At 32.3% G+C, this 26,471-nt stretch overlaps 5 protein-coding genes across 6 annotated transcripts in view; 2 read left to right on the top strand and 3 right to left on the bottom strand.

Moving 5' to 3' along the window:
• Positions 1–1,438: 1,438 nt before the first annotated feature.
• LOC117231284 (acyl-CoA-binding domain-containing protein 6) lies at positions 1,439–2,287 on the bottom strand. Its single transcript, XM_033489591.1, has one exon. The coding sequence runs from the start codon at positions 2,211–2,213 to the stop codon at positions 1,530–1,532; it is 684 nt and encodes a 227-aa protein (XP_033345482.1). The 5' UTR covers positions 2,214–2,287; the 3' UTR covers positions 1,439–1,529.
• A 30-nt stretch (positions 2,288–2,317) lies between these two features.
• Positions 2,318–2,881, bottom strand: LOC117231285 (SRA stem-loop-interacting RNA-binding protein, mitochondrial-like). The gene has a single exon (XM_033489592.1). The coding sequence runs from the start codon at positions 2,651–2,653 to the stop codon at positions 2,342–2,344; it is 312 nt and encodes a 103-aa protein (XP_033345483.1). The 5' UTR covers positions 2,654–2,881; the 3' UTR covers positions 2,318–2,341.
• LOC117231283 (methyltransferase-like protein 23) lies at positions 2,572–4,025 on the bottom strand. Its single transcript, XM_033489590.1, has 2 exons — positions 3,665–4,025; positions 2,572–3,250 (listed from the first exon to the last, which is right to left on the bottom strand). The coding sequence occupies exons 1-2, from the start codon at positions 3,827–3,829 to the stop codon at positions 2,666–2,668; spliced, it is 750 nt and encodes a 249-aa protein (XP_033345481.1). The 5' UTR covers positions 3,830–4,025; the 3' UTR covers positions 2,572–2,665.
• Positions 4,026–4,672: 647 nt separating this feature from the next.
• On the top strand, positions 4,673–7,551 carry LOC117231299 (NAD-dependent protein deacetylase sirtuin-7). Its single transcript, XM_033489632.1, has 5 exons — positions 4,673–4,809; positions 4,899–5,036; positions 5,180–5,277; positions 5,475–5,690; positions 5,798–7,551. Exons 2-5 carry the CDS (start codon positions 4,938–4,940, stop codon positions 6,954–6,956), a joined length of 1,572 nt encoding a protein of 523 aa, XP_033345523.1. The 5' UTR covers positions 4,673–4,809; positions 4,899–4,937; the 3' UTR covers positions 6,957–7,551.
• A 3,062-nt stretch (positions 7,552–10,613) lies between these two features.
• Positions 10,614–26,471, top strand: part of LOC117231513 (caskin-1) — a 49,532-nt gene continuing 33,674 nt past the window's right edge. Inside the window, exons 1-2 of one of the 2 annotated variants that reach the window (XM_033490026.1) lie at positions 10,614–11,047; positions 15,929–16,045. Coding sequence is in view for 1 of the 2 variants with exons in the window: in XM_033490025.1 (XP_033345916.1) it covers positions 11,032–11,047 (16 nt within the window). In the remaining variant the exon portion in view is untranslated. The remainder of the gene's footprint in view (positions 11,048–15,928; positions 16,046–26,471) is intronic. The other variant, XM_033490025.1, reaches the window with a different exon arrangement.

Raw genomic sequence — 26,471 nt, 5'->3', positions numbered from 1 at the left:
ATTTAATGTCTCTAGATTGACATACCTTTTAAGCACACAACTTTCAGTATGGTTATTATGTAATACAAAATGGTATATATTTGGCATTAATTATAACACATTTGTATGTTATTTATTTATACTTGCAGAGTATATGCTAGATTGTGATGCATTTAATAAGGTGATTACTTATAAAAAAAACACAGAAAAGGGATGAATTTTTCGAATTAGCTTTAAGTTGTTGCAAAGAATTTTGGATGAACTAATATCGATTGACTTTAATGTAAATAAATAGGCATCCTTTGCGTGTATTTGTTTTACAAAATAACAATACTGTGATAATATAGAGTTTATAATATTGCCAAAAATTCTAAAATTTTCAGTTATTTAGCTCAAATAAAAAAGTGTTTAATAACATTATCTAATTATTCAAAATTTATTTTATTGTATTACAAAATTGTTTTATTTTTGTTTAATAATGGAATACTTATTTTGTGATTTATAAAAATGTTACAATATATTAACAAATTGTACCTTCTGAAAATGGAGTATTTTTTAAATGTAAAGGAAAATATATGTATTGATAAACATATTGTATATAACACGTAATAATTTCATATATAAAAAATTCTTTTTGTTTTTACAAGTATGCAATAATAAAAAACAAATCTAATTTTATATTTGTTTTTTTATATGAAATCACCTGCATGTTGAAAATACGATTTAGCGAACTCTCTTTAAGCAACATTATTAAGGAAAATGTTATAAATTTGTTTGATTATTTCTCACTTCAATAATTCACATTTGTAACTGATTGTTTGATGATATAGATATAAAATTTCAATATATTTTATTAAAAAACTTGATAGAATTGATAAAATTTTCAGTTGCTGAAAACAATATTTAAATACATCATAAACATACTTTTATCCATTCCATCAAATAATCAGAATTTATATTACATGAAATTTACATATTAAACATTGTTATATTAGTTAAGTAAAAAAGAAAACAAAAAATGGCAGAATATTTTATACATTTTTTTAAACTTCTTGGTTTCTACATTCTTTTTTTGTAGTAATATGTATACTTGACTGATATATTAATTATAATAAGGATACAACTAATGCAACAACATTTACATCTTATTTGAAATAATGATTTATGTAATTTCTTGAATATCTTTTATTGTTATAAGTTATACATTTTTTCTTCATTACCTAATTTAAAAATATTTGTAAAGTGAGTACATTAGTCTCTGTGTACTCGATTAATGTTAAAATACTATTTATATTTTGTGCCTAAAAATGTACTACTATGTAAAAACGTTTTAACATTGTCTCTGATAAATTATACATTTACCTAAGAAATGCTTAGGCTGTGAATATAGTTAAAAATGCTAATGGAAGATTTATTTGTATATAAATAAAGAGTTTCTAAAAACAATTAAACTATAATATAAAATACTATGAGAAAATCATTAATTCAATTTATTTATATTCATCGTTAAATTTAGTTATTACATGATGATTACATATATTAATATTTAATCACAATATATGTTTTAAATGTTCATCAGCAATGTCTTTGGGTGTCATACCATTATTATCTTTTATGGATTCAGCTCCAATAGACAGTAAATACTTTACAACATCAAGATGCCCACATGAAGCTGCATAATGCAATGGTGTTTGCCCATCTTCATCTTGTGAATCTACATTTGCTCCTTTTTTAATTAATTGTTCTATAATTCTCAAATGACCTCGATCTGCAGCCCAATGTATAGGTAACAGACCTTCTGAATCTGTTAAATTTGCATGTTTTGGTTCTTTGTTTAGTAGTTCTTGTACTTTTTCATCATGTCCTTCTTTCACCCAATCCAAAAAAGTTTTGTCCGTATCACTTATTTCATCTTCCATATTTATTAATCGACTAATAGCAACCCAGTTATTAGATTCAGATTGCGCATCTTGTTCCCAGTTTGGATTAAGTTTAGATAGTTCAAGTACATAATTATTCATAGCATCATCACAACTCATGTCATTAAGACTTTTCCATGCGTCCCATTTCTGTCTTGCTTGCATTTGATACCAATTGGGTTTTGAAATATTACACGGTCCAATTGTAGCCTGCTTATATAAAGCATAGAATTTTAAGAGTTCTGTGGAATTTAATTCCGATGCCAGTGACTGTAAATAGATTGTTGCTTTATTGAACGTTTTTTCAAGATTCATTTTGATGTTGTTTATATTATTTACTTTAATAAACTATGATCAAAGGCTTGGTTAATAATAGGATTTATATTAATTGTGATTATTTTTTTATTGTCAGTATTTTGTGTATATTCACTGTGCATATACTTTCATTGGCGATATGTATCAGCATCTAATATGTGTGGCTCTACAAACTCTTTAACAGGGTCTTCGTGCAAATATTGAAGACCTTTAGTAATAGATAATTTTCCATCATCCAAAACATGATCTTTCTTAAGCACAGAGGTTACTACTACTTTATCATAAAATTCTACAAATCCATAACCTGTGCTTATACCATATTTGTCAAATATAACTTTTGCAATTTTCACACTACCAAATGTTGAGAAGTATCCTTCAAGCTGGGAGTGAGAAACAGTCCATGGAATATTACGTATAGAAATTAAATATCTTGGAATCATGGCAAAAGACACTTAAGCTGCACGCTGTATACTTAATAAGTGAATTGTATGATCTTGCATTAATTCATGTATGTTTATATCAGAATCTGTTCCGAGTCCAGCCAATGATATATGAGTGCAGGTAAGATTCCATTTATTTAATAGATGTTCTATAGACCAATCTGCACTTCTTTCATGATAGGTACACAAGAATTTTGCATTTGGATTTCTTTCTAATAAAAATGCTACTGTAACAACTATATCTTCGAATAACGCTGGTTCATAAAAACAATCAGAACCAAGAATTAAATCTAATGGCCCAATTGAAAATAAACTAGACAAAAATAGACCCCATGTAATGCCAACAATTTGAACTTTAGATAAAATACCATTTAATTCGCAACTTCTTCTTATATGCTGCAGACTTCTAGGAAAACTAGCAGAATCACTTAAAGTTACAATAGCACCACATTTACTAGCTAAAATTCCAGGAAGAGCTGTACCTGAACCAAGTTCTAAAACTCTTTTCCCAATAAGTTCTTCTTTATGTTCCCAAAGAAACCAAGCTAACACAGGTGCAGAAGGCCATGTATAAAAACTATAATTAGCTTGAAGTAACTGTAACAAAAAATAAGTTGACAATAATACATGAGGTAAAAAATACTTAAATAAGATCATAAATTTTAACCTACTCACAATATACTTTAAAGAATCAAATTATCTTTTAAAATTTATTAATATTTAATGTTTTATGATTAATTAAAATATGAATTCAAATATTATACGCTTTATCTACGTTACTCCATTTAAAAAAAAAAAAGAATTACTAACACAATTATTTTACAAATAATAATATTGGGTTGGCAACTAAGTGATTGCGGATTTTATCATTGGGTGGTATTGACAAAATACGCAATCACTTAGTTGCCAACCCAATATACAAAAAAATACATAACCAAAAAGAGTACATGTGATATACATACAATAAAAAAATGAATCAATAATGTATTAGTTACTGAAAAATTGTAGTACCTCGAGGATATAAATCTCTAAACTTTCGTTGCACTGTATGTTGTCCTGAGTCTTACGAGAAGTAAACAAAAATTTTTTCACTTGCTCAGAGACGATTCCATCGGACATTAGGCTGTGCGTAGGTGGACTGGTATCGCGTGAAATACTTTCTTCTAAACCTGGCATGACTAATTATCAAACCGTTTCCACTAGTACCTATTCATTCTGACTGTAATTATTTAGTTGCAAATAGAAATCATAAACTTCGAATTTTCTTTGTCAACAAATAAAATCAAAGTCGAAAATATAATCGCTATTTTGTCCAGAGTTGTCGATTCACACCACAATAGAAAATACAAACGTGTAGATAATATTTAAATTTTCAAATGGCGGGAACAAGTTTCGAAAGAATTTCAATTGTATATTTAGTAACCTTCTTGTTATCGCTAATACAAATTATTTTTACTATTGCCAAATTTTACTCGTTTTTTCTTTGTATGAAACTTAAAAAAAAATGTTTGGATTTGTATAATGCTATAAATGTATATGAATAGTTTACATGGATAACATACATCTATATGTAATTCAAAAATCTAGAAAAAGTTAATATTCTTTAACGACACTATTAATTGTTTATGGGATTAAATGTAAGATGTATTAATTAAATGTTAAATTGTAAAATAAGTATTCAGCAATATCAAATTTTGTTATGTATAATTTTTGCTTTAATATTGTTAAATATATGCATCTGTGATTTCATTGATTACATTGATTCTATTAATATTAAGTTTAGGAATATTTTCGTACAGAATGTCATATAGAATAGTCGCCTTCTACGTACAGAATTTCTTGGCAAAATAAATGACAAATTTTGTGTTATATAAATTAATTTAAGTCTACAAATTTATGTTAAAAAACATGTTACTTTTTTTGTTAGCAATAAAACTGGTTACAATGGTTTATGTATATTCGACAAAATTGGAGTATTCGTAATGTAGGATGTATTTTTGCCATTTTAATATTGTCATTCTATGTCATGAAGTATTCATAGTTTAAAACGATAACATTTATAACTTTGTCATAGTTATAAATTTAATTGTAAAAGATTGTAATATGCACATGTACATCTTCACAACGTATTTTTAATCATATTTTAAGTGAAAAATGTACGTTATTAATAACAATAATAGATAATATATTACTGATATACTAGAAATATTAATTTTAAGCGATCATGACATTTCTATCATTTTAGATACTTGATACAGTGCCGTGCTGGTCGTTTTGATTAAAGATGGAGGAGGCTGGTAATGAGAAGTTTCTGTCAAGGAGGCGTTCCGCAGCTCTTAAAGCTTTCAAAGTTAAAGACGAACGAGTAGCAACTTTTAAAAAGGTACGTGCATAATTTTTAATACTACTTATTCTATTATAGTTAGTTAGTCGTAAATTTTATCCAAAATTTCAATGTATCTCCCGGCATTGTTTTCGATACATCGTAAACAACAATGGGAATGTTACATTTTTACGTCTTTTTAGGTAGCTGCGATTTTGCAAAAATCTGAAAGGGATAGAACTGCAGAAGAAACAGGGATACTCGTATCTTGTAGTGATGTAGTAAAAGAGGTTAATTTAAGGTATAGCCATTTTGGAAATCATTGATTGTACACTGTGAACATGTCAAATTATTTTGTTATTGCTAACATAATATGGAAAATTGTCATAATATATGAATCTTCTTATCGTTTTTATGAACAAATAAATATTTAGAAAATGTAGTTTAGTAATAAATATGCTGACAATTATGTTAACAAAAAATTTACCAATTTCTTAGACAAGAGAAAAGACATAGAGTAAAAGCAAGGCTTGAGGAGGTAGAAGATGCACCAGAAATTTTAGAAGAAAAGTGTATGAGGTTGGCTGCAGCTATCAGCAGAGCAACATCGCTTGCTGTTTATACTGGTGCTGGTATTAGTACAGCCGCTTCTATCCCTGATTATAGAGGAACAAATGGTGTTTGGACTCGTTTACAACAAGGAAAAGATATCGGGTAATGTTAAAACTAATCAAATAGTGTTAAAGGATAATTAATCAGATTTAGCTTTCTTTTACTATTTATATTACTAGGTATTTTGATTAATTTATTATATATTTCAGAAATCATGATCTTAGCCAAGCAGAACCAACGTTGACACATATGGCTCTTTATGCCTTATATAAAGCAAGGGTTTTAAAACATGTAGTTTCTCAAAATTGTGATGGACTTCATTTGCGTAGTGGAATACCTCGTACACTTCTATCTGAAGTTCATGGCAATATGTATGTAGAAGTTTGTAGAATGTGTAAACCATATAGAGAATATTGGAGACTATTCGATGTTACTGAAAAAACTGCTCGATATTCTCATGGTACTGGAAGATTATGCCATAGATGTAACTCTGGTTTGCAAGATTCCATTGTTCATTTTGGTGAAAGAGGCAATCTTCCTTGGCCAATTAATTGGAATGGTGCAACAAGAGCAGCAAAACAAGCAGATGTTATATTGTGTTTAGGTTCTAGCTTAAAAGTTCTGAAGAAATACCCATGGTTGTGGCAGATGGATAGGCCGATACACAAACGTCCGTCACTGTACATTGTAAATTTACAATGGACGCCGAAGGACGAAAACGCAGTTTTGAAAATAAATGGAAAATGCGACGAAGTTATGAAAAGAATTATGGCTCATCTTGGGTTGGAAATACCACAGTATAATCGTGCCAAGGATCCTATTTTTTTCCACGCTGTACGACTTAGAAATAATGAACAGCACACAACAAGTCAACCTTGCTTGGAGGAGCCATCCAATACTGTTCATAAGGAACTAAATCAAATTAATGACAATTTTCACGAAGATGTTTCATCCGAAACCAAAGAGGAAGAATGTGTTTCATCCAAAAGAGTAACCGAATCAATGTCTGCTTATTCAGCTCCATTTTTTACTGCATTACCATTTTTGTCCATGGGCTTACCATTTCCACCAATGTATATGTGCCCTCAACTAACACCATTTTTTTATTATCCATTCATGCAAGTACCGGATATGACCTCAGACGTGCCAAAACCTAAACCTACGTGTATTTTCTGCATGGAAAACGAAGGCTCTCTTACTTGCCTTTATTACCAACGAGACGCAGATAATTCTAATTTAATAGGACCTGAAAGTAAGCAGATAAAAGATACAAAAACATTGGTAATCCATTCAGATCCTCCAATAGCTGCTAAAAATCCTGGGTGGTTTGGTAAAGGATATCGCAAAGGCATGAAAAAGAAACGGTAGCATTTACTCTTTCTCATATACGACCTTTCTTTCATTTCTGTTATAATACGTATATGATATATGATATATGATATGATAATGTATGTAAATGTTTGATTTCTCCATATCATGATGAGATCTGTATACACAATTTAGATATGCGTAGGAAATTAATTCCAGTACCCAAAATTTTAGCAATTAATTAAATTAAAGTATTTAAAATTAAAAAACTTAAATCTCCATACTCTGAAGTATTCTATTATTCCTGTTTAGTAGTTGTGTGATTATTTAATTTTAAAGTTTCAGTTACAGAATGAAACAATTAATACATATTTAAGAACATCTACAAATATCTAACCTGAAAATTGTTAATTTCATTGTCAAGTGCTTATTATGAAATTTGCTCGATTTAATGTTTTTACTATTGTACAGGCTAATTGTATTGTGATTTTTAGTTGTAAGATTCGTAAAGTGTTATGCAAATCATGAAAAGTTATAGTGACCAAAGTGATATATCTTTTATTACAATTTTTTACTTTGTATTTGTACAGTTGAATGTAACATAATTTAAAAAAAAAAAGAATGTATGCATAAGTAGTATACGTGTAAAGCTTTTTGTATCTTTTTATATTGATTTACCATTCCAGTTTTATGAACTAGGAGTTAGAACAAAATTAATCCTATGAATATTAAAGGACTGTTTGTAATAAGTATCGAAGTATATTAGCTCCTTTTTTTTACTAAACGATGCAATAAACAATACAACATTTTATATAAAAATATAAACATCCATCTTTTATTTATTTATTTATTTTTTTATATAGCCATTTCAAAATGAAGCAGATATAAACAAGGTATATCTGAAATTATTTATTAACTATGAAATCAAACGTAACGCGATATATAAACATGCGCGTGCCTATACACACAGTGCATTTTTTTATATCATTAAAAAATTTACTATTTTGTATTATACATATAACTATATGGTGATTTTTAATAATACAGACTACATGTAATGTATGAAAAACATAAAATTTTTTAAAAATATGCAATAATATATTTTTTTTAAAATGATGCAGCTATAAAAATAACATTAAGTAAGTCACGGTATTTCGGATAAAACAGACTGTTACTTATAAGCTTATTAATTAATTATATACTGATAGACAAATCAATATGTAATAACTATATAGTTCTAAAATTCCTTATCCATTTGATAATTTTTATTGCATGATATTTACCAAGCTCAAATTTAATAATAAAACAAGATATGTATATATTTTATAATGTGATGCGTATATATATAGGTCATGAGACAATATAATCATTACTATTTCTAAGATTAATTATTAATATTATTAAAACAATAATAGACAGAAGAAAATAAAAAATCTTTATAAATAAAAGAGAAGATCATTGAATATTTAAAGTTAACTGCGTTTCACGTTACATTTTTTATCTGTGTGGAACAATATTCGTAAGTAAGTTTTTTCATTTTTACTATTAAGTACCTAATTTTTTTTGTAATGTTTTAAGTTTATGATTTTTGATAACGTAGGTTTCGAAAATATTATCTAATAAATTAGAAATAAATAAATACATAGATGTCAATATAAATAAAGATCATATTATATAAAATTAGGAAGAAATCTTTTATATGAAGAATATATTGAAATGGGCGAGAGATATCAAGGGATAAACTTTCGATAGAAATAAACGCAACTTACATGGCGGTGAGTGAACGTTATCGAAGATATGTATATAGTATGATATGTGTAGGTAGAATAAGAGTTACAGCATCAAGGTGAGGTAAAGAAAAGGAAAGGAGATAGAAATGAGAACGAAAGGAATATAAAGAGGGAGAGAAGTATAAGGGCTAATGCTGGCAGAAGGGAAGAGATTGAAAAAGCCTACAGTCTGTTGTCATGGTAACCCCGTACAGCGTCACCCTATTACCAGCTTCGACAGTACTTATTGTAAAGCCTACCGTAGTACTTTACCGATACTACGATAGTGTACGTCGACCGCTCATTGACTTCTTGACTTTGTACAACGGGATCTCGTTGCGAAGCATGTGGTTCCACTCCTTTTACGCTGTTCTTCTAGAAATGACATCGGAATACTTTCCTAGCCAATAAAGAACCATACATAAACGAATAGGAGAAATATCATTTACTAATTTCTTACAGCTTAATTTTAAGTCTTTAGAAATACAAAACATCTTAAATATTTTCTACCTTTTTAATTTTTTGAACCTATCATCTTCTGTATTTTTAATTAAACGTAGCAGTCGAGTATGCTATTTAAATTGGTATAAACAATATTTTTATAGTTAAATTTTTAAATTGCTGAAATGTACAAATTTTACAATTATCATCTTAGGTGAACGAAATTGTTAGGTTTGAAAAAAATACTATAAGACTATACAGAATTAATAATTTTTTATGTTATACACTTATGTTAAATCATTTGTTTCGTTATAATTCGTGAATCAATTAAAAAGAACATGTATAACTCACGTTTACATTGAATTATAACGAAAGAGGAATATACTATTAACATTAAGTAGATGGTAGAATACTTTTGACTTAAATAAGATGCGAGACCAAAACTATTAGTACAATTACTTTCGATTGAGCCAGTATACAAATGTTGGTAATATGGTTATATCATCGCATTATATCTGTGCATGCACGCGCATATGTGCTCATAAACTCAAGTCGATGGTACAAGGTAATTAAGTATAATTAGTTCTATTGTACTGTGTTGTTCTTACATCATCTTTTATGTAGTACAAGAACGTAATTGCTACCTTTCAAACATTTATTTATTTGAAGTCTACATATAAATTATTTATGACATGTATTTTATTCCTTTTTATAAACAAATTTTAGTAACGAAATTATTGCTATAATTATAATACATATAGGCCTCGAGGATTAAATAAATCAATTTATATATATTCCGAAATTAATATATTTAAATTTGTATTCTTGCAAATAATTTCTAATATATGATATACATTCAATGCTTACATTCATGTTACTTTCGACTTTAACCATGATTATTTCTTTTTCACGTTCGTATTTCTTCAGATATCTTCTTTTTTTAAAATACTTTATTCATAGAAGGTGTAGAATATATAAATATTGAATACCAAAACAAATATTTAAAAACTATTTATAATTTAATAGGAGGGTTAATTAGTAGAAAGTTGAAACGTAAAAGTGTTTCTGAATTGTTTCTAAAGTGTTTCTAAAGTTGTTTCAGAAATTGTTATTTAAATTATGCGTTAATTATCGTACTGCATAGGCTTATAAATGTGTATCTTTTGCAGGATTAATATTGTTAATAATGGCAAGAGAATTTTAATTTCAGTTGATTAACTTGCCTTTTGTATGGCTTACATACAAAGCGAATATACTATCCTATATGTCACACTGTAAATCTTTCTATATAACGCTTTACATTTATAGTTTAACGTAACGACATTATATCAACCAGAAATACAGGAAAACAATGTACAGAAAACGCGATAGAATGAATGGATTTAAAAAGCCAACAGTGCGGCTCGGGGACCTAAATCCATACAAGGAGGAGATTTATCATTACCGGTTGGTCGAGCGCTCTGGCGGTGGCATTGGATACTAGAGGACGACAGTGCTACGTGAGAAATCGTGATGGAGTAGTTTATACCCTGTTTGGTCGCCGTTTCTCACCCGCGTTCAAGTACGTTTAAAATTACCACACATTCGGTCAGTGCATCCGTTGGTCGCCGCGTAGAGAGAATCACTCTGATCGCGGTTAACAGTATGTCAGTCATTCTCGAGGCGACTGGTTACTTATTCGCGTTAACGTAACAGGGAAAAGTACGGTGTCGGAGGAGGCAGGTTATCTTCTTTGTTCGAGAAAAGCCTCATCAGTGGGCAATGGCGCGGGAACCTTACGTTCCAGAATCGGTGTGTGCATGGCGTAGGTGATGATCGGTGTTTGTACATGTGGCATGGTGTTTATAGCGAACAGGAAGATTTACATACCTCGCTGGATTGACCACCTCGTCGGTTTTTGGATACGAGCCGTGTCGTGAGCCGCCATGAGGCGCATTAGCGGTAAGCCAAATACGTTCTTAAGCCATCTTAAGCGATATTTTTTCGATACGAATCGACCATCCACGTATAATCTTATAGAAAAGCATTGTTTACGTTTGTTAATCGAGTGGCATCACAAAGAATTCCTCGAAGAAAGGATATGTATATTAGAACGTGATTTTCAACTTCTTTGTAAGGTTGCGCACGCGCTCATTTCGCTGTGTTTGCCAATTATTTCACATTCTCTCTTTGAAATGTACTGATTTTTAAATTTATTATAAATCGAATGTAATATCGGATGAATTTCTATATTTGAATACTGGGAAAGAGTCGAAGTTATTGGAGTGACGTTATGATCTATCGGATGGATTAACTCAGTGGTCAAACTATACTCACTGCTACATTTTGCATTAAATCGTTAAGCTTTACGTAACTATTTACAATACGTTTAATGTTTCACGCGTTTTCGAGCTACGTATCGTTGTTTGGTTAACGTTGTCCTTTAGAATAAGATATATGTACCAAAGATGGTAAAAGAAAAATTATAACCGGTTCATAAGTTTCCTATTTGATTACTAGATTTGACAATATTAAGACTTATCTAGCGTTGAAAATTACTCGTATAATTTCACGAGTCACAATTAATACAGAAAGCGGCGAACAAATTCAAGAATGTTGTATAGAATGGAAGATAATAAATCCTCAGGTGTTTTTAATCTATGCTCTACAGAATTGGCGTAGGGAATAATAAAGCTAGAAAGTGGAGTTGCTTGTAACCAGCAAACGTATTTGAACCTTTCCCCTTCTACTTGAAAGAAGCTGCTTGAATATTTTCGCATTCGTAACATTGAGCGAAATACAAGGTTCGTTCTCCGGAGCAAATCAGGCAAATGGAAACATAAAAATGTATTTCTGTGACTTCTGCTTTGTGACAGTTCTTTTGGTGTACGTGCGATTTGAAAATTGTCATTAACTATTTGGTCAACATTCGAACGTATAACGTAATAAATGCGGGAATTTTGAATGCTTAAAAACTACTTGACTCTATTTATTTTTTTATTTTGATATTTTAATTGATATTCGGTATTGATTAATAAAATAAATTGTGCGTGATATATATATACTGTTCATAAGAGAATCTTTATGTACTTCGCATTTTATACATTGAATGCAGTATAATAATAGATTAAACGTAGAATAACAGTATTTCTTGAAACTATCAGGAAGGTGTGTCTTCACTGTGAAAAAATTTCATTGAGAAATTTCCTTCAAAGATTCCGTTTGTCTTTTTATTTCCTATACATTATTCATCGGAAAAAGAGTTTTTATTTATAATGTGCACATACTTGTACATGCACGAGGTATATATTACAACATTTCTTTTTAAATATATAAGAAGCAGTAAAGGAATCTTCAGAAAAATACACATAAAAATTAACATAGAGAAAAGAGTTGTTCTTTTAATTATTACCGCGAAATCTCGACGAGTGATTCATAATTAATTTCTTATTATTTCATGTTCGTCTTGCATAACACTAAATATACGCTTTGTTCGGTTAATTTATGTTCCTATGCGCGTGCCTGAATTATCATTTGCGATTAAACGAGCCCCCTTTGATTGTATTACATCGCCTTTGCATATAACGGAACGTCCAATTTATTCTCTCGTTGCGATGTCTTAAAAAAATATCGAGGCGTGTACATACAACGTTACAAGAAGTTAACAAAATTAAGTTTCAACGAATCGATGCACTTTCGAACATCAGCGAAAACGTAAAAAGATGTTAGCTATTTTTCTGTACGTCCTTTCCTCTGTACTTTCTCCTCCGTATAAAAACAAATTTACACAGAGAAACAAGAGTTTCTAGCGTGCAATTATCCAACAGCTATCTCGAATATGTGATTTCTTCGATTCGGAAGAAACGAACGTGGTTATTGATTCGTTATAGTTCGATATTAGCCGTTTGACGAAAGAATTGCGCGATTGGAGGGGAGGATGAAAGATGATCGGGAAGGTGGGACTAAGGCGAGGAAGTGTAGAACAGAGTAGGAGGGACGAAAGTATATAGGAAGAGACGGAGGTGAAAAAAAAGCAAAGAAAGATGGAAAGAAACGTGGGACTGCGTTTATCAGACCTTTTCCATCCACGCTGTCCAATGTCACTTTCGGAATATCCAGATCTGCCGATATAAGCAAATAAGTAATTTGTTAATCGTGTAAACGAAGTTCGTAACCGGGTTATTCGTTTTGACTGAAAATTTCTATAATTATGGAATTGATTAACGATGACAAATCGATTTTAAGGTTAGTTTTGCTTTTCCGTGAAGGATGTAATTTGTTTATAAGAAAATAGCAACTATATAGCGCAGTAGGAAATGGGAAATTTGTAAGTTTGAAGAAATGTTCGTGTCTGCAGGAGTAGTTAATTTGCATTCTCCGGGTACCAAACGAACCGATCAGATTAATTGGAAAATTTTATGGCAGCGAAATTAATACTGAGAAAATAACAAGATTTTACAGAAACGCGTGCTTCGACGCTAGGATCCTGTATAAAGTCAATTCGACGTAGTTTGGTACAATTCTTCCTGTTATTTTTATAATACAGGGTGGTTGGTAACTGGTGGTACAATCGGAAAGGGGGTGATTCTATGCGAAAAAGGAAGTTGAAAATATAAAATAAAATTTTTTTTTTAATTTTTCCATCGAGACAACGATCTACAGTGAAATCCGTTATAACGAGACGCGGTAAAGTGCAGGCGTACCGAGCGAACATTCAAAGTCGATTTTCTCGAGAACAATGCCTCGAACGAAAAATTGTTATTCTACATTTTCGACTTCTTTTTTCGCGTAGAATCACCCCCTTTTCGCTTGTACCACCAGTTATCAACCACCCTGTATATTCGATTATTTACTCGATAAACTGTACATAAATTGTATATAGATTGTATATAAATTGTACATAGAATATTTCTGTATCATTTCCATCATTGTTGTAAAGATGCACTTTAATTTAATTATTTCATCCATGGCTGTACTTTCTTTTTCTTTTTTTTTTTTATTATGTTCTTTCCTTTTCTTTTTTTCTTTTTTTTTGTGTGTGAACATTTGTTGGTATATTTGGCGAATTTACGAAATTTATTCGAGGACGGGAGAAATTGTGTATTTCAAACGTTTTTTTACATAATAAATATTCTTTCTACCAAAATATATTTCTTTGCTGCACTCCGAGTGAAGGGACGTTATCTTATAAATACAACATGCGTCGAATGTAAAATTGCGAAAATGGTCAAGTTATTGAACTTATTTCGTGCTTTGAAAATACATCCTTTAACTCTGCTTGTGTTTTAACTAAAAGTAGGTTACAGTGACATCCTGTTCGAGAAGCGCACTTTTTCTCTCTCGCATGCAAGAGCACATTAAGCAAAGAAAAGAGAAAAAGAAAAGAAATATATATTAAGTTGCCGTATAAGAAGTCGAGTCGCTAACCCTTGAACTCTTAGAATATATTTTCCTTTACCATTTCCTGCAACGATTATTTACAAGAGTTTCATTAGAGTTAGCGCGATGTTTGATTGGAAAACTAAATATTATAGAACCGTATTATAGACGCTACGTGCTTCGTAAAACTCGATTTGGACCGAATAGCTTATGTATATAATGCGCTACGTGTCGTATTCATACATTTAAAAAAGTAAAACCAGTCCTTTATTTTCCTTACAGCTTGCACTTCTTGGTCTTCTTTGAAGACCGTGAATTATTCATGAAAGTCTCTTTTTTCTCCCCCCCTTATACCCCTTCTGTTGAAATATTTCATTTTAAATTCTCGTTGAAATATATCTAACCGGTCTTATATTATAAATTATTAAAAACACTTTACGTCGTCCTCACTGAAAATTATTCAAAGTTCAATTTCCGCAATTACGTAGTTATTAAAACGTTATCATTCTTGAGATGAAAGTGCACGCGTACACGCATACGAGCAGGCTGTATAAAGCGCTATGTATAAAGTGAACGTTCGAAGATTGATTCACGGATGAAAGTTACAGTAATGTGGTGTACATTTAGACGTTAGCGTGTATTTAAGTGTAATACACGAGATAGAAGCACCTTGTTCGAAAGTCGAATTCGCACATAGAGGAAGAAAGTATATGCTCGATTTATTCAAGCATAGGTGGCAATATGTACGATATCTGCGTGTACGACGAAGCAGGTACGTTTGCAGTAGCAAACATCAGCGTCGAATTTTTCCCGATGGGCTATCCATCCACGTTTACGCCGATGCTTGTCAGCAAATTGTTATAAATACGAGTGGCCATTGAACTTCTTTTAATAATCTTTTTCTAAGAAGCATCTACTCTTTCATTTGTATCGTACGGTAGGCCTTTTAACCCTTTCGTTATGGCAACTTTCAGATTGAGAAGGTTCTTGGTATACGCGCCCGCAGGTAAGTTTCTTTTAACGCTTTGAAAACTTCTATTGTACGATCAACCTGTAACTCCATCGCGATCTTACGACGAAACTTCGTGAAACCGAGGAACCTACGGTGTAATTTGAACCAAGGACCAAGGTTGTGGAATGTTTTGCTTTAGAAAGAAAACAGTTACGAATATATGTGTATATTTGTAAATTCGTTGAAACTCTAGCTTTCTTCTTTGTTTCTACGTTCTCACTGGTTTACGAACAGCGGAAGAGACGTTCTCTCCGCCAATGAATTATCGCGTTGATGTACGCGCGCGTGTTTCATTAACGAAAGGGTTAAAGTTGCATAAATATCTTTACTCGACACGATCCAAGTCAATGGAGTGGCTTTGAGATATTCCTAGTTTCTCTTCTATAATGCCAAGTCGTTTTTGTAGCGTTAATTATATATAGGTGAAAGAACAATGTTTTCCACTATTTCAGGATAATAAGCAGTCACCTGATCTGATCTGTTCGTCCCTGCTTTGTGAATGTTGTAATCAAGAACGACGTCTGGTTTTGTCTCTTTGTAACTGGCTCTTCTTGTGACCGCACAACAACGTAAGTTGTAGAAGCTGTGTGGCATGCTAACAGCATCAAACACATCTCTCGCGTCTCTCCATTTTAGGCAGCGCAGGTGCTTTCTTCTTGCAGACAGATTTTTTTTTATCTTTTTTTTCTTTCTCTCTTTCTTTCTTTTTTTCTTTTTTTTTTTTTTTTAATATTACATCTTTAACACGGTTGCTTGTGGGAAGTATTTTTTGTAACCTACTCGTTCAGCTAACGAGATACATGTCAAAATAGTCTTACAATTGGCATTTCTTCTTTCTTTTTTTTTTCTTTTTTTTTATCTCACTTTCACTTTAAACGCGTTACATCGGTTATGATATCGTTTAACAGTTTTATATTCTATGTTTATCTTCTTTCATATATATATATATATATAATATTGATATAATATCGTAATATTTACATAATATATATCGTAGTGTGTACAAATTTCCGGTCAGATGGATTTTTCACTTTATATTGTGAAAGCGATATTTTAAAGACTTTAAACTCTGCTACGTCCCGATTTTGCTTTGCTCTCAACTGCGGAAGAATACCTTCAAATGACGTTCAATGTTTTAAATACGATTGAAGATCACAGGGAAAGAACACGATAAGTAGATTTTTATTGTCCTTTTTATTTCAACCACGATTCACGACAGGGAAGGATATGCTTTTTTAATAGCAGCCGACAAAGAACAGAAAGAGCGTGTTAAATTCAAAGACTCGATTAACGAAGTTTCGTAGAAGTGGAACGTACGCACAATGTTACGATAAAGAGCAGTTTTAACATTATGAAAACATATTTCGCCGTAGAATCGAACAAAGGAACAGTTCTGGTAACCTCGCTTCCCTGTAGTCTTCGGTTGAAACGAAACATCAATAGCAATTCTCTCGTATCTTTCGCAAACCTAGAAATTTTCTATCGCTGAAATAATACGATTCGGTCGAAAATGTGCCGAAGGATACAACGGAATTAATTAACGTTACACGATTGTACGACAATCGTACCCAATGTCAATCTTTCAGGATTTTTTAAATATCGCTTTTGGCATATAAGCGAAAGATCGAAATCTGACCAGAAACTTTTCCACGTTATTGTGTATACGTATGTATATACAGGGTAGTTGGTAACTGGTGGTACAAACGGAAAGGGGGTGATTCTACGCGAAAAAAGAAGTCGAAAATATAGAATACAATTTTTTTTCTAATTTTTCCATCGAGACAACGATCTACAGTGAGATCCGTTATAACGAGACGCGATAAAGTGCAGGCGTACCGAGCCAAAATTCAAAGTCGATTTTCTCGAAAACAAAGCCTCAGACGAAAAATTTTTATTCTACATTTCCGACTTCTTTTTTCGCGTAGAATCGCCCCCTTTCCTCTTGTACCATCAGTTACCAACCACCCTGTATATGTATATATACACATACATATATATATGTATTGGGAATTTGCGCAGTTTCCGTTATTCTTAAGATCGAAGTTTGATAGCACTGCTTTGAAGCGACCACGCCTCATAATCGATGCAAGCCAGAGAATGCGAAGGAACATATAGAGGAATGCGGAATTTTTAGACCGTAATCACCGAGTTTAAGTTTCTTCACCAGACACTTGTATATTATTAAATGTTAAAATTCGTAGATCCTTTACATCGTACGTATTACACTTTCGTATTTAATAGAAAGTGTTAGTTGATTTCAGTTACTTTTCATTTTTGAATGGTCTCGCTGTTTCACTTGATGTTAAGACGTTGGTTAATCGATAGCGATGCAACGATCGTATTGTTTTCTTTTGATGTTCTCAGTGCACAGAATTCATCTGCACCCCGTACATTTTTAGCGTTTGATGTCTTTAGGTTTGCTCGTTTCTTCTTTTTTTTTTCTTTTTAGAATATAATTGTGAAATTTGTTGTTCGTTAGATGCGTTCATCGTTAAACTGGTATCATCGTTTCAATTTGTATTTTGTATTTTACGCGATAAGGGCGATCGGTCGCCATTTATCCCGTAAGATGCGAAACATAAATTGAAATTATGAAACGAAGCGACGATTGAAACGTGTCGTCGAGGTATTGTGAGGTAATGGCGAAAGAACAAATTACGAGCTGTGTTAAGTAGTTAAACGTTTTATACGGAACATGAAAAGAACGGGTAGGCAGCGCGAAATTCAGGCCTCGTCCTTTTAAAACCAGTGAAAGTGAGAACGGTTGCTTCCGGTTCGATTGACACGCAACTCCGAAATTGAACGAAGCGGCGATGAAATTTGTTCGATAACTTCAAACCTACGAAATCCAGCTTCAAGATGCTTTTTTCAATGGGCAAAGTTGGCGGATGGATTCTCGTTATATAATTAGTATAACTTTAGTACCATTGGCGATATAGTGTTGCAGAATGTGTGGCACGCTTAAGCGGAAAGTTACCGTGCGTGCAAAAATAAATCAAACAGGAAAGAAAACAGATTGTTTTGCTTTGACGCTTCGTTTTCGAGAGAATCGAGTTTAAAAGTTCGTCCACTACACGTACATACATTTGCTTGACTCTAAACAAAGTAAGAATCGTATTGGATTGGCGACTAAGCGATTGCGGTTTTTGTCGATACCATCTAATGAAAAAATCCGCAATCGCTTAGTTGCCAACCCAATGCAACTGGACGAAAGACTGCTTTACCAACAAAGATAAGCGAAAAAAATGTAGAGTAAAGTTTCCTCGTTTAAAGTTTCGTTCTCGAGAAAATCGACTTTGAAATACACAATAGATGTCATGGGCACTCGGTCGATAGCCACATTGGACACGTTCTTCATCGATAGTTGTCTGATAGAACCGATATTCGATCAGTTTTCAGATTGCATTTTCTACAAAACGAGGCGTCGAAGAAAGAAAACATAATTTTCTTCTTTTCCTCTTCTTCGATTTCTTTTTAGTCGCGGTGTACCGTCAATTCTGGGACACTCTGTATACGACTACATAGTTCGAATGCTGACACTGGATAAAGGATGTGCATTGAACGAAAGGTGTATCACATTCCATTGTGTATCGGATTGTACAAAGACGAATACTATCCGTGTCATTGAACAATATGCGTCCATTAGCGTCTACTGTTCTTTGTTAACCCGCGCTATTTCCTTTTTACGTAAGGCTACAAGAGATAAAACTATGTAGAACATTCTTTTACAATAAAAATGAGAATATTTTTAGCGTTCGTATGTTAAATATATTTAAAAGCATGAAAGTGGAAGTAATGCGTGGTTTCAACACGCGAGGAATTATTAAGGTCAGTGCAAGAATAAATTATGTGAAATGTATTCGAACCTGTACTACCAACGATATAGGGTGTCCTAGGTATTTTCTGTAGAACGATATAAATTAGCAGATTCTGTCAGTAAGAATGAGAAAAAAGTGTATACGTATAGGTTTAGAAACGTTCTATCAAAAGTCTCTAACAAAAATGTGGAATAACAAGGAGCCAGTGTTTTTGTTCGATAAAGCGTAGAAACAGACTAGGGATATTTACTCTATATCCATGTTAAAATGTCATTTAATGTACGAACGCTATTTTTACGTTATGAATTAACATTCGTGAGAAATTGGTTATATTACATTTAAGAATTGCTTGTTCATTTTCTTTAATTTCAAGCAATGCGTCACGGACTTTCTTATATTAATCCTTGATTAATAAATTTTTTTCCATCAAAATTCCCTACGTGTAAAAATTCGGTAGCGTGATATCTGGTGATCTTGAGGAGCAAAGAATCGGTTCTCGACCTGTCCATCATTGAGGTTAATGTTCGGTCGACCATTGCGCCAACGAGGAACCAGTTGGTTATTTCGTATTTTTGTTATAATTTCCTCATAAAGGATTTACAGGCCCACATTTATATGACTTTTTCTCTTATTCTTATTTATATACTCATACACGCAATATATATTAATGACAAGTATTTTGCAGTAAAAACTTGCGACACCGTGTATATAGTTTGTATCTATACGATTTATCTGTCATTTGAAGCGTGTATGCGTAACGCTTCTCACTAAACGCTACCTGGGATTTAATAACATGCAGCGGAAGTTGGAACACTTTTTACTCGTTCGTGTTTCAGAAAGGAATCGGCAAAAGTTCTCAATTCTTTTTAGCTGGGTGATTCTAACATCGTGACAGTTTGCTTTATTCTTTTAATGACATCATATAAGTGACTTTACTTCTTTCGAACAAAATTCTGCGAGGTTATTTTGTAAATGAGAAAGGTATATCGCGTAAGTTGCTCGAAGCTTTATTAGAAAGTTGTAATATAACATCTTTTCTCCCTTTTTTGTTATATATAAAATATTACACGTAATTAGACTGCAGATACTTATGTAAATTTATATTTTCATAAAGATAACTAAAAGAGTAGAGAGAGAGAAATTTCTTTCGCTTATTAGATATTATAACGGGTGCTGTATTTGGAAGATTTTATATATTTTTCCATGTTACGGATGTTCCATGCATTCCCGCATCTTTAAATTTACCATAAATGCATAGAAATTCCCAGCCTACATATAACGTATCATAACCTATAATTCATTGAATACAGTTATCAGAAAGCGATACAAGCAAGAGTGACAGATACGTAAAATTGATATCTGCATTTCTAGAATGTTTAACAGATTGTAAAATTTATAAAATTGTCCAACCTTCGAAAATATTTTACATCGTACGAATAGTTAACGCTCAAACAAATGGAACATTTAGCATGTTCGAAGCGTCGACTCTAGCATATGAAATGACAGTAAAGGACCGCAGTTATTTGCAGCATGATTGCTTTCGCGGATTTTTTCAGTCTAAAGGTTCTATGGGTTCGAAACACCAGGTAACACGAGATGATGCCACGTTACCCGAAACGTGGCACAATGTTGCCGCAATATGTCTTGTTTACACGAAAGCCGGTTGGGAAGCGTGGCAACACTGCAAGCCCTCTAGACCTTGCTCTCGTCCACAGCCTTATTGAGCAACACCTGCATAGAATATTTTGCTAAAATCACTTTTTTCTTTTCTATATTTTCTATTTATTCATCTGTGTATTTAATATATACATACAGATATTTATGTATATATGTATCTTTTTAGATTAGTTACGGTATACCAAATTATACAAATGTCTTTGAAAATATTTCTTGGTATTAAGCAATTGTATAAGTTAAGTTCGTTTAACGATTTTTGAAAGGTGTATATGCTGGTAGAATTTAGTTATTTTTATTCCTACACTTCGTAAAGGTAATTTTTAAATTACTTTTTTCTCATGGAATAATAAGTTCTTTCGCGTTATTGAAATGGGTTCAATGACCACGGTTACTCAAGGTTAGTCAAGGTCGTTGCTGTAGACAAAGTGGTTGCAGCGTCTTAATCAATTATTCCTAAATCTGTTTACTTTCGCCTAGAGAAATATTCTAACTGTTGGCCAACATGTAACCGTTGTATAATTTGGTGGAAAATAGTTCCATTTTTTTAAATTGATTCCTATACTTTGTGTGTATTACCTAGCAAAAATTTAAATACTTGAAAAAGGAATCTTTCGTGGCAAATATGAATTTCTTTATAAAAATCTTTATCGAAGCGTTCGTTACGTGGAACGTCGTAATATTGCGTTCCAAGTCACTTGTAATACTATTGACTAAAATATGCAAGTAACAACGATTTAATTATTGAATTATTCGTTCGGTAATTATTAAATTTGGAAACTTCAATTACGTAATGTACATATTCCGATTTTTTGTCTGCTTCGTAAAATCAATCGTATAAAATAGAATCGGGCAAGTAATAACATAATTGGTCTGATCGTCTCATTACATATGATTCGTAAGCTATAACGTGAAATGTTGCAGACTAAGTACTTACCAACATGAGCTCGCGAGATGCGTATCTGTTAAGGTCCATTGACTCGTGTTAAATTTACAACATGTCAATTGCTATTAAGAATGAAAGAATAAGACGTCAGTGGCCAGAGTAGCGGAAGTCTGGCAGAGACGAAAAAACTTGCGGCCGCTTGACATTTCGTTTAGCCTTGAATTGTTGTCTTAAAAAATACTTCTCGAATATTTCATTATGTAATTAATTACGTACGAGTAAAAATTATTTTTAAGCTTTCTTTAAGGACTACGATATTTTCGAAACGTCTGTATCTTACGTCTCCAGTAACTATACGCAACATAAAGGTATGTGAAAACAGAGCATTAAAATTATTGTTTTATTTCAAAATTAAATCAGAGGATCACTAAAACTGAAATTGGAAAATCAGTTTGAATTAAATTCCCATTTAGACAGGTACATACGAATAAACTTTTGGATTTTCAAGTTTATATTAAATTTGATTAAATTAGCGAGGCAAATATATTTTACGATGCTTATATTTTTAAACAAAAATATCGCGCAAGAATAAAGTAAAATTTCTGTTTGGACGCAGCCTATTTCTCTTAACATTCTTACTTAAGCTTTTTTAAGCTCGTGGTTCTTCCCTGCTACTCATTATATCCCCATGCAATTCCGTCTCCTCTCTTTACCGCTTGTTTTTCGCTCTCCCGTCTCGTGTTCTTTCCTGCACTTGTCGCATTCAAACTCGTACGTCAATAACCCAGTCACTTCACAAAGCTTGCCTTTCTTCAATCTCGATTACTACGTTTTCAAGTGTTACAAAAAGTATTACATTTGTTTTTGTTATTCTTTGTTTACACGTACAATACCTTCTTCCTTTAATCGTATTTCCGTAGAAAGAAATTTTTCTTCCATTTACGTTCTTTAACATGTTTCCCCGTTTTAATATTTCCCAATTTATATAAAATATTTTATCTAGACGATCGATAGATTGTCTAGAAAATTGTGCTAATTGTCAATATTAATTATATCGTTATGTCTGTGTTAACTTATTGGTACACTAATTCTATCGCACTGACTACTACTACCAATTACTATTAATTATCACTTTTTTCCTGCGTATACAATTTTCCTTAATCCTCGTTTAGGCTTTTGTCATGTCAAAAAGCGCACGATTTAATCGCTAAATTATGTTCTTTCGCTATTTGGTTCATTCATTGTCAATTGCGGTTCTTCGTTCAACAAGAAACGAAGAACATAAATTACATATCAAGATAAAACATGATAAAACATGATAAAACATGACGTTCTATTCAGAATTTAATGCGAATGCTCGTATCATGCTCCATTCTTCGATAAGATATCTCATTGAAAACAAAGAATTACAAAAGATTTTCAATGAAAAATATTACATATATATTACATATATTACATATTTTTAAGATTCGCGATTTGAATGCAGGTATAGCTTGCACGTAACAAAAAAGAAATTTATCGATCGTAATTGCCGTTCAGTTCAACCCGTTCACGTCCGTCCTTGACAGGATGTATCTGGATGAACGTCCATCCTGATATCTTATGCAAATTACTCGATCCAGTCATGAGATTGGATTTTATCTTCTTCTGCGCTTGCCTTTCAGTCATGTTGCATCCTTAAGGCTGCTTTAAACATTGATTTATCTTTTAAACGCGTTAACCTCGTACTGTTATTGTCTACGAAGAAAATTCCAAAAGAGATGATCACAAATCGCATAAAATGTTACAAGTCAATTTATCTGAAACATGCGGCAGAATCTGTTTTTTTTTCTTTTTTCTTTTCTTCTTTTAACGTTGGAAAATTCACCGACAAGACTTTATACGATAGAGGATACTATCATCTAGTTTCCACTAGCAGATAACAGGAACGATTTTATCATTTTTTCTACACCTCTATCTAATGTACAGTTTATTGTGCATCGGTGCTATTTGCTTTCTTTATACTCCACATAGTATCGTAAATTGTATGTAAAATGCAAGATAAACTTCTTTTTAACTCTTATACCTTGGTTTTTCTACATGTACAAATTTTCAGATTCTGTACCGAAGGAAATTTCGTTGGCCTTATATCGAATATATACCGCGTGTATACCAAATTATACAAGGTGGTCCACTTAAATTTATCACCAGGAATATCTCGCTCGTTTTTGATAACATTAAAAAGTGTTTCGTGTACAAGTTAAGCAGTATCGAGAGGCACATCATTTGGCATGATCAGTCTTTTCGTGGGAGAACAAGTAGAGGAGATACGAAGGTCACCGATGTTTTTTTTTTTTAAATGCAATTTTCTCTGTAAAAAAGTATTAACCTATTTCTATCGAAAATCTACTTTACTTAAATATACTTCAGTTTTAATTTTTGAAATTTAACGTATGAAAACCAAAGGCAAAACACGAGAATACCGCCTCGCGTCTCTCCTTGTCCTTCTATGCTTTAAATTTGACAAATTAGTGAAATTCTGCTGGAATAAAATAGGTTAACATTTGTTAAAATAATCTAAGTCCAGAATATCTGCCGAGCTAATAATTTTCTGACATAAATAGCTTAATACCTTCTTGTAGAGAATGTAACAAGATAAGAATGTATAAGATAGCGTATTAAAAAATGTGTGATCCCGCTTACAAAAACATCGCTCTACGCCTAACGACCTTCACGTGTCCTCTGCGCGTTCACATACGGAAACACTAATCACGTTAAATTGTGTCCCCCACAAAAACACTCGACTTGTATACATTTTTTTAACACGTGAAACATTTTTTAATATTATCGATATTTAACATTTTTTAATATCGTCGGTATTAAACATATTTTAAATAATTTAAAAAAATATCAAGACGTTCCAGTTAATCGATAAGACGAAGTGGACCATCTTGTACGATGAAATACACTGGAAGAATGATCACAAAAAATTTAGCGAGTTATCTGGCGAAATTTCACTGAACAGAGCCAGCATTGAGCCGTGTTAATACGTAACACGTATTACAATAGAATTCTTGACTAGAGTCATGACGCAAAATATACAAATATCATTTAACGTAGTAAACTACGATGCGGCTTTATCGTGCAGATAAAAAGTCTAGTTATCTTTCATAAAAGTTAGTACTCCTCCAGTTTCGTTTCACTGTGTAGGCGTTTGAGCGTGCATGAGATATTAGATATCTCTTTTTCCGTACGTAACTGTGAAACAAAAAAAAAGAAAAAAAAAATGAAACTCGATTCAAGTTTCTTAGCGAGACAACGGCAAACAGCGCCACGCATAAGACAACACGGTCCACTTATATCCATTGTACTATTTAGGTCAATTGAATATAGTGTCACGTGCTCCTGTACAATTCCGCGTTCATCTTAAGGTTTTTCCTTTCTTTTTTTTTTCCTTTACAATGAAAGCGCGATACGAACGTTATATTACATCGAATACATCGACAGAAGTTGCCATGTTTTGCGCTTGCTCGAGCCTATTAGGAAAGATAATAAAATTATAGCAACAAATCGAAATTGCTAAATAAACACGTTGAGAGAAGAAAGAAATTCTCTAGCCTCTTGATATTCCATCCAGTTGTATCACGTTACAGAATATTGAATTTCTATGAATAGTATTAGAATAGTAAATGGTGGGCAAATATCATTGTTACATGTTCGCACGAATGTTGGAAAATCGAAGTATAAACTTTTAGCACGATATACGATTTATTCTTCGATCCGTATGATTAATGCCTTGAAAAAGGATATTAGAGGTATTTCCTGTTTTTCAAGTAAATAACGCAATAAGAATGAATCGAAGGATACACGCAAGATCATTATGACTTCTCTTCTTTCCTTTTTTTCCCTCTCGCCTCCCCCCTCCCCCCACCCTCGTTCTTCGCTCCTTTTCATCTTTCTTGCTTTGTCATTTGCACATTCTTGAATTCTAAAAGTCGAGGAATTCCAACGTACGGTAACTACGTCTTACAAACGACTTTTGGAAGCCAAGCACGGAGGTTGCTTCGTTTATTTACAACGAATAATATTATTACAAATATCGATTAATAAGATGTTAAAATACTAGTTACAAAGCGTGGTTACCGTTAATACGATAATTATCCGCGTCCATAAAGGAAATTCAATTATACCATCCTTCTACTTAAATCGGATTAACAACCTACCTCAATGAAGGTCGTGTTCGAAACTAATAACTGTTCGCCGTGATTTACAGGTATATATCTTCAATACGGAGTATATATCGTGAAATTCCATTCTCCTGAGTAGAGAATCCCCCCTACGTCTTATCTTCTTTCGATTAAGATTCTTATCTCGGCCTGTTGCCTCGGTAGCTCTTTAACTTGACTGTAATCATTTGTCGGTGTCCGTGTATTTTTCCTCTCACTTTTCTTCCACCTTTTAGGACTGATTTTAAGATAATGAGCCCAAGTAGCGTCTTCCCTGTTCTTCTCCCACTGTTGTTACCATCCTAATATCTCCTCTCCTAACAAGGGTCCATCTTTTCATTCTCTTAGGCTTCTCTGTTATCCAGTGCAGGCGTATTTCATCTCTCGGTTATCGCAATTCATTTAGAGTCAC

Source organism: Bombus vosnesenskii, unplaced genomic scaffold, assembly GCF_011952255.1.
Source record: "Bombus vosnesenskii isolate JDL3184/JDL3185 unplaced genomic scaffold, Bvos_JDL3184-5_v1.1 scf7180000013272, whole genome shotgun sequence".
Taxonomy (NCBI): Eukaryota; Metazoa; Arthropoda; class Insecta; order Hymenoptera; family Apidae; genus Bombus; species Bombus vosnesenskii.
This window is presented reverse-complemented; position numbering and strand designations above follow the sequence as displayed.

Excerpts from the sequence above, each read along its gene's own strand:
- LOC117231285 (XM_033489592.1), bottom strand. The coding sequence starts at position 2,653 with ATGATTCCAAGATATTTAATTTCTATACGTAATATTCCATGGACTGTT.
- LOC117231299 (XM_033489632.1), top strand. The coding sequence starts at position 4,938 with ATGGAGGAGGCTGGTAATGAGAAGTTTCTGTCAAGGAGGCGTTCCGCA. Across the intron at positions 5,037-5,179 it reads GAGTAGCAACTTTTAAAAAG|GTAGCTGCGATTTTGCAAAA; the intron begins GTACGTGCATAA and ends ACGTCTTTTTAG. Across the intron at positions 5,278-5,474 it reads GTAAAAGAGGTTAATTTAAG|ACAAGAGAAAAGACATAGAG; the intron begins GTATAGCCATTT and ends CCAATTTCTTAG.
- LOC117231284 (XM_033489591.1), bottom strand. The coding sequence starts at position 2,213 with ATGAATCTTGAAAAAACGTTCAATAAAGCAACAATCTATTTACAGTCA.
- LOC117231283 (XM_033489590.1), bottom strand. The coding sequence starts at position 3,829 with ATGCCAGGTTTAGAAGAAAGTATTTCACGCGATACCAGTCCACCTACG. Across the intron at positions 3,251-3,664 it reads TAGAGATTTATATCCTCGAG|TTACTTCAAGCTAATTATAG; the intron begins GTACTACAATTT and ends TTTTTGTTACAG.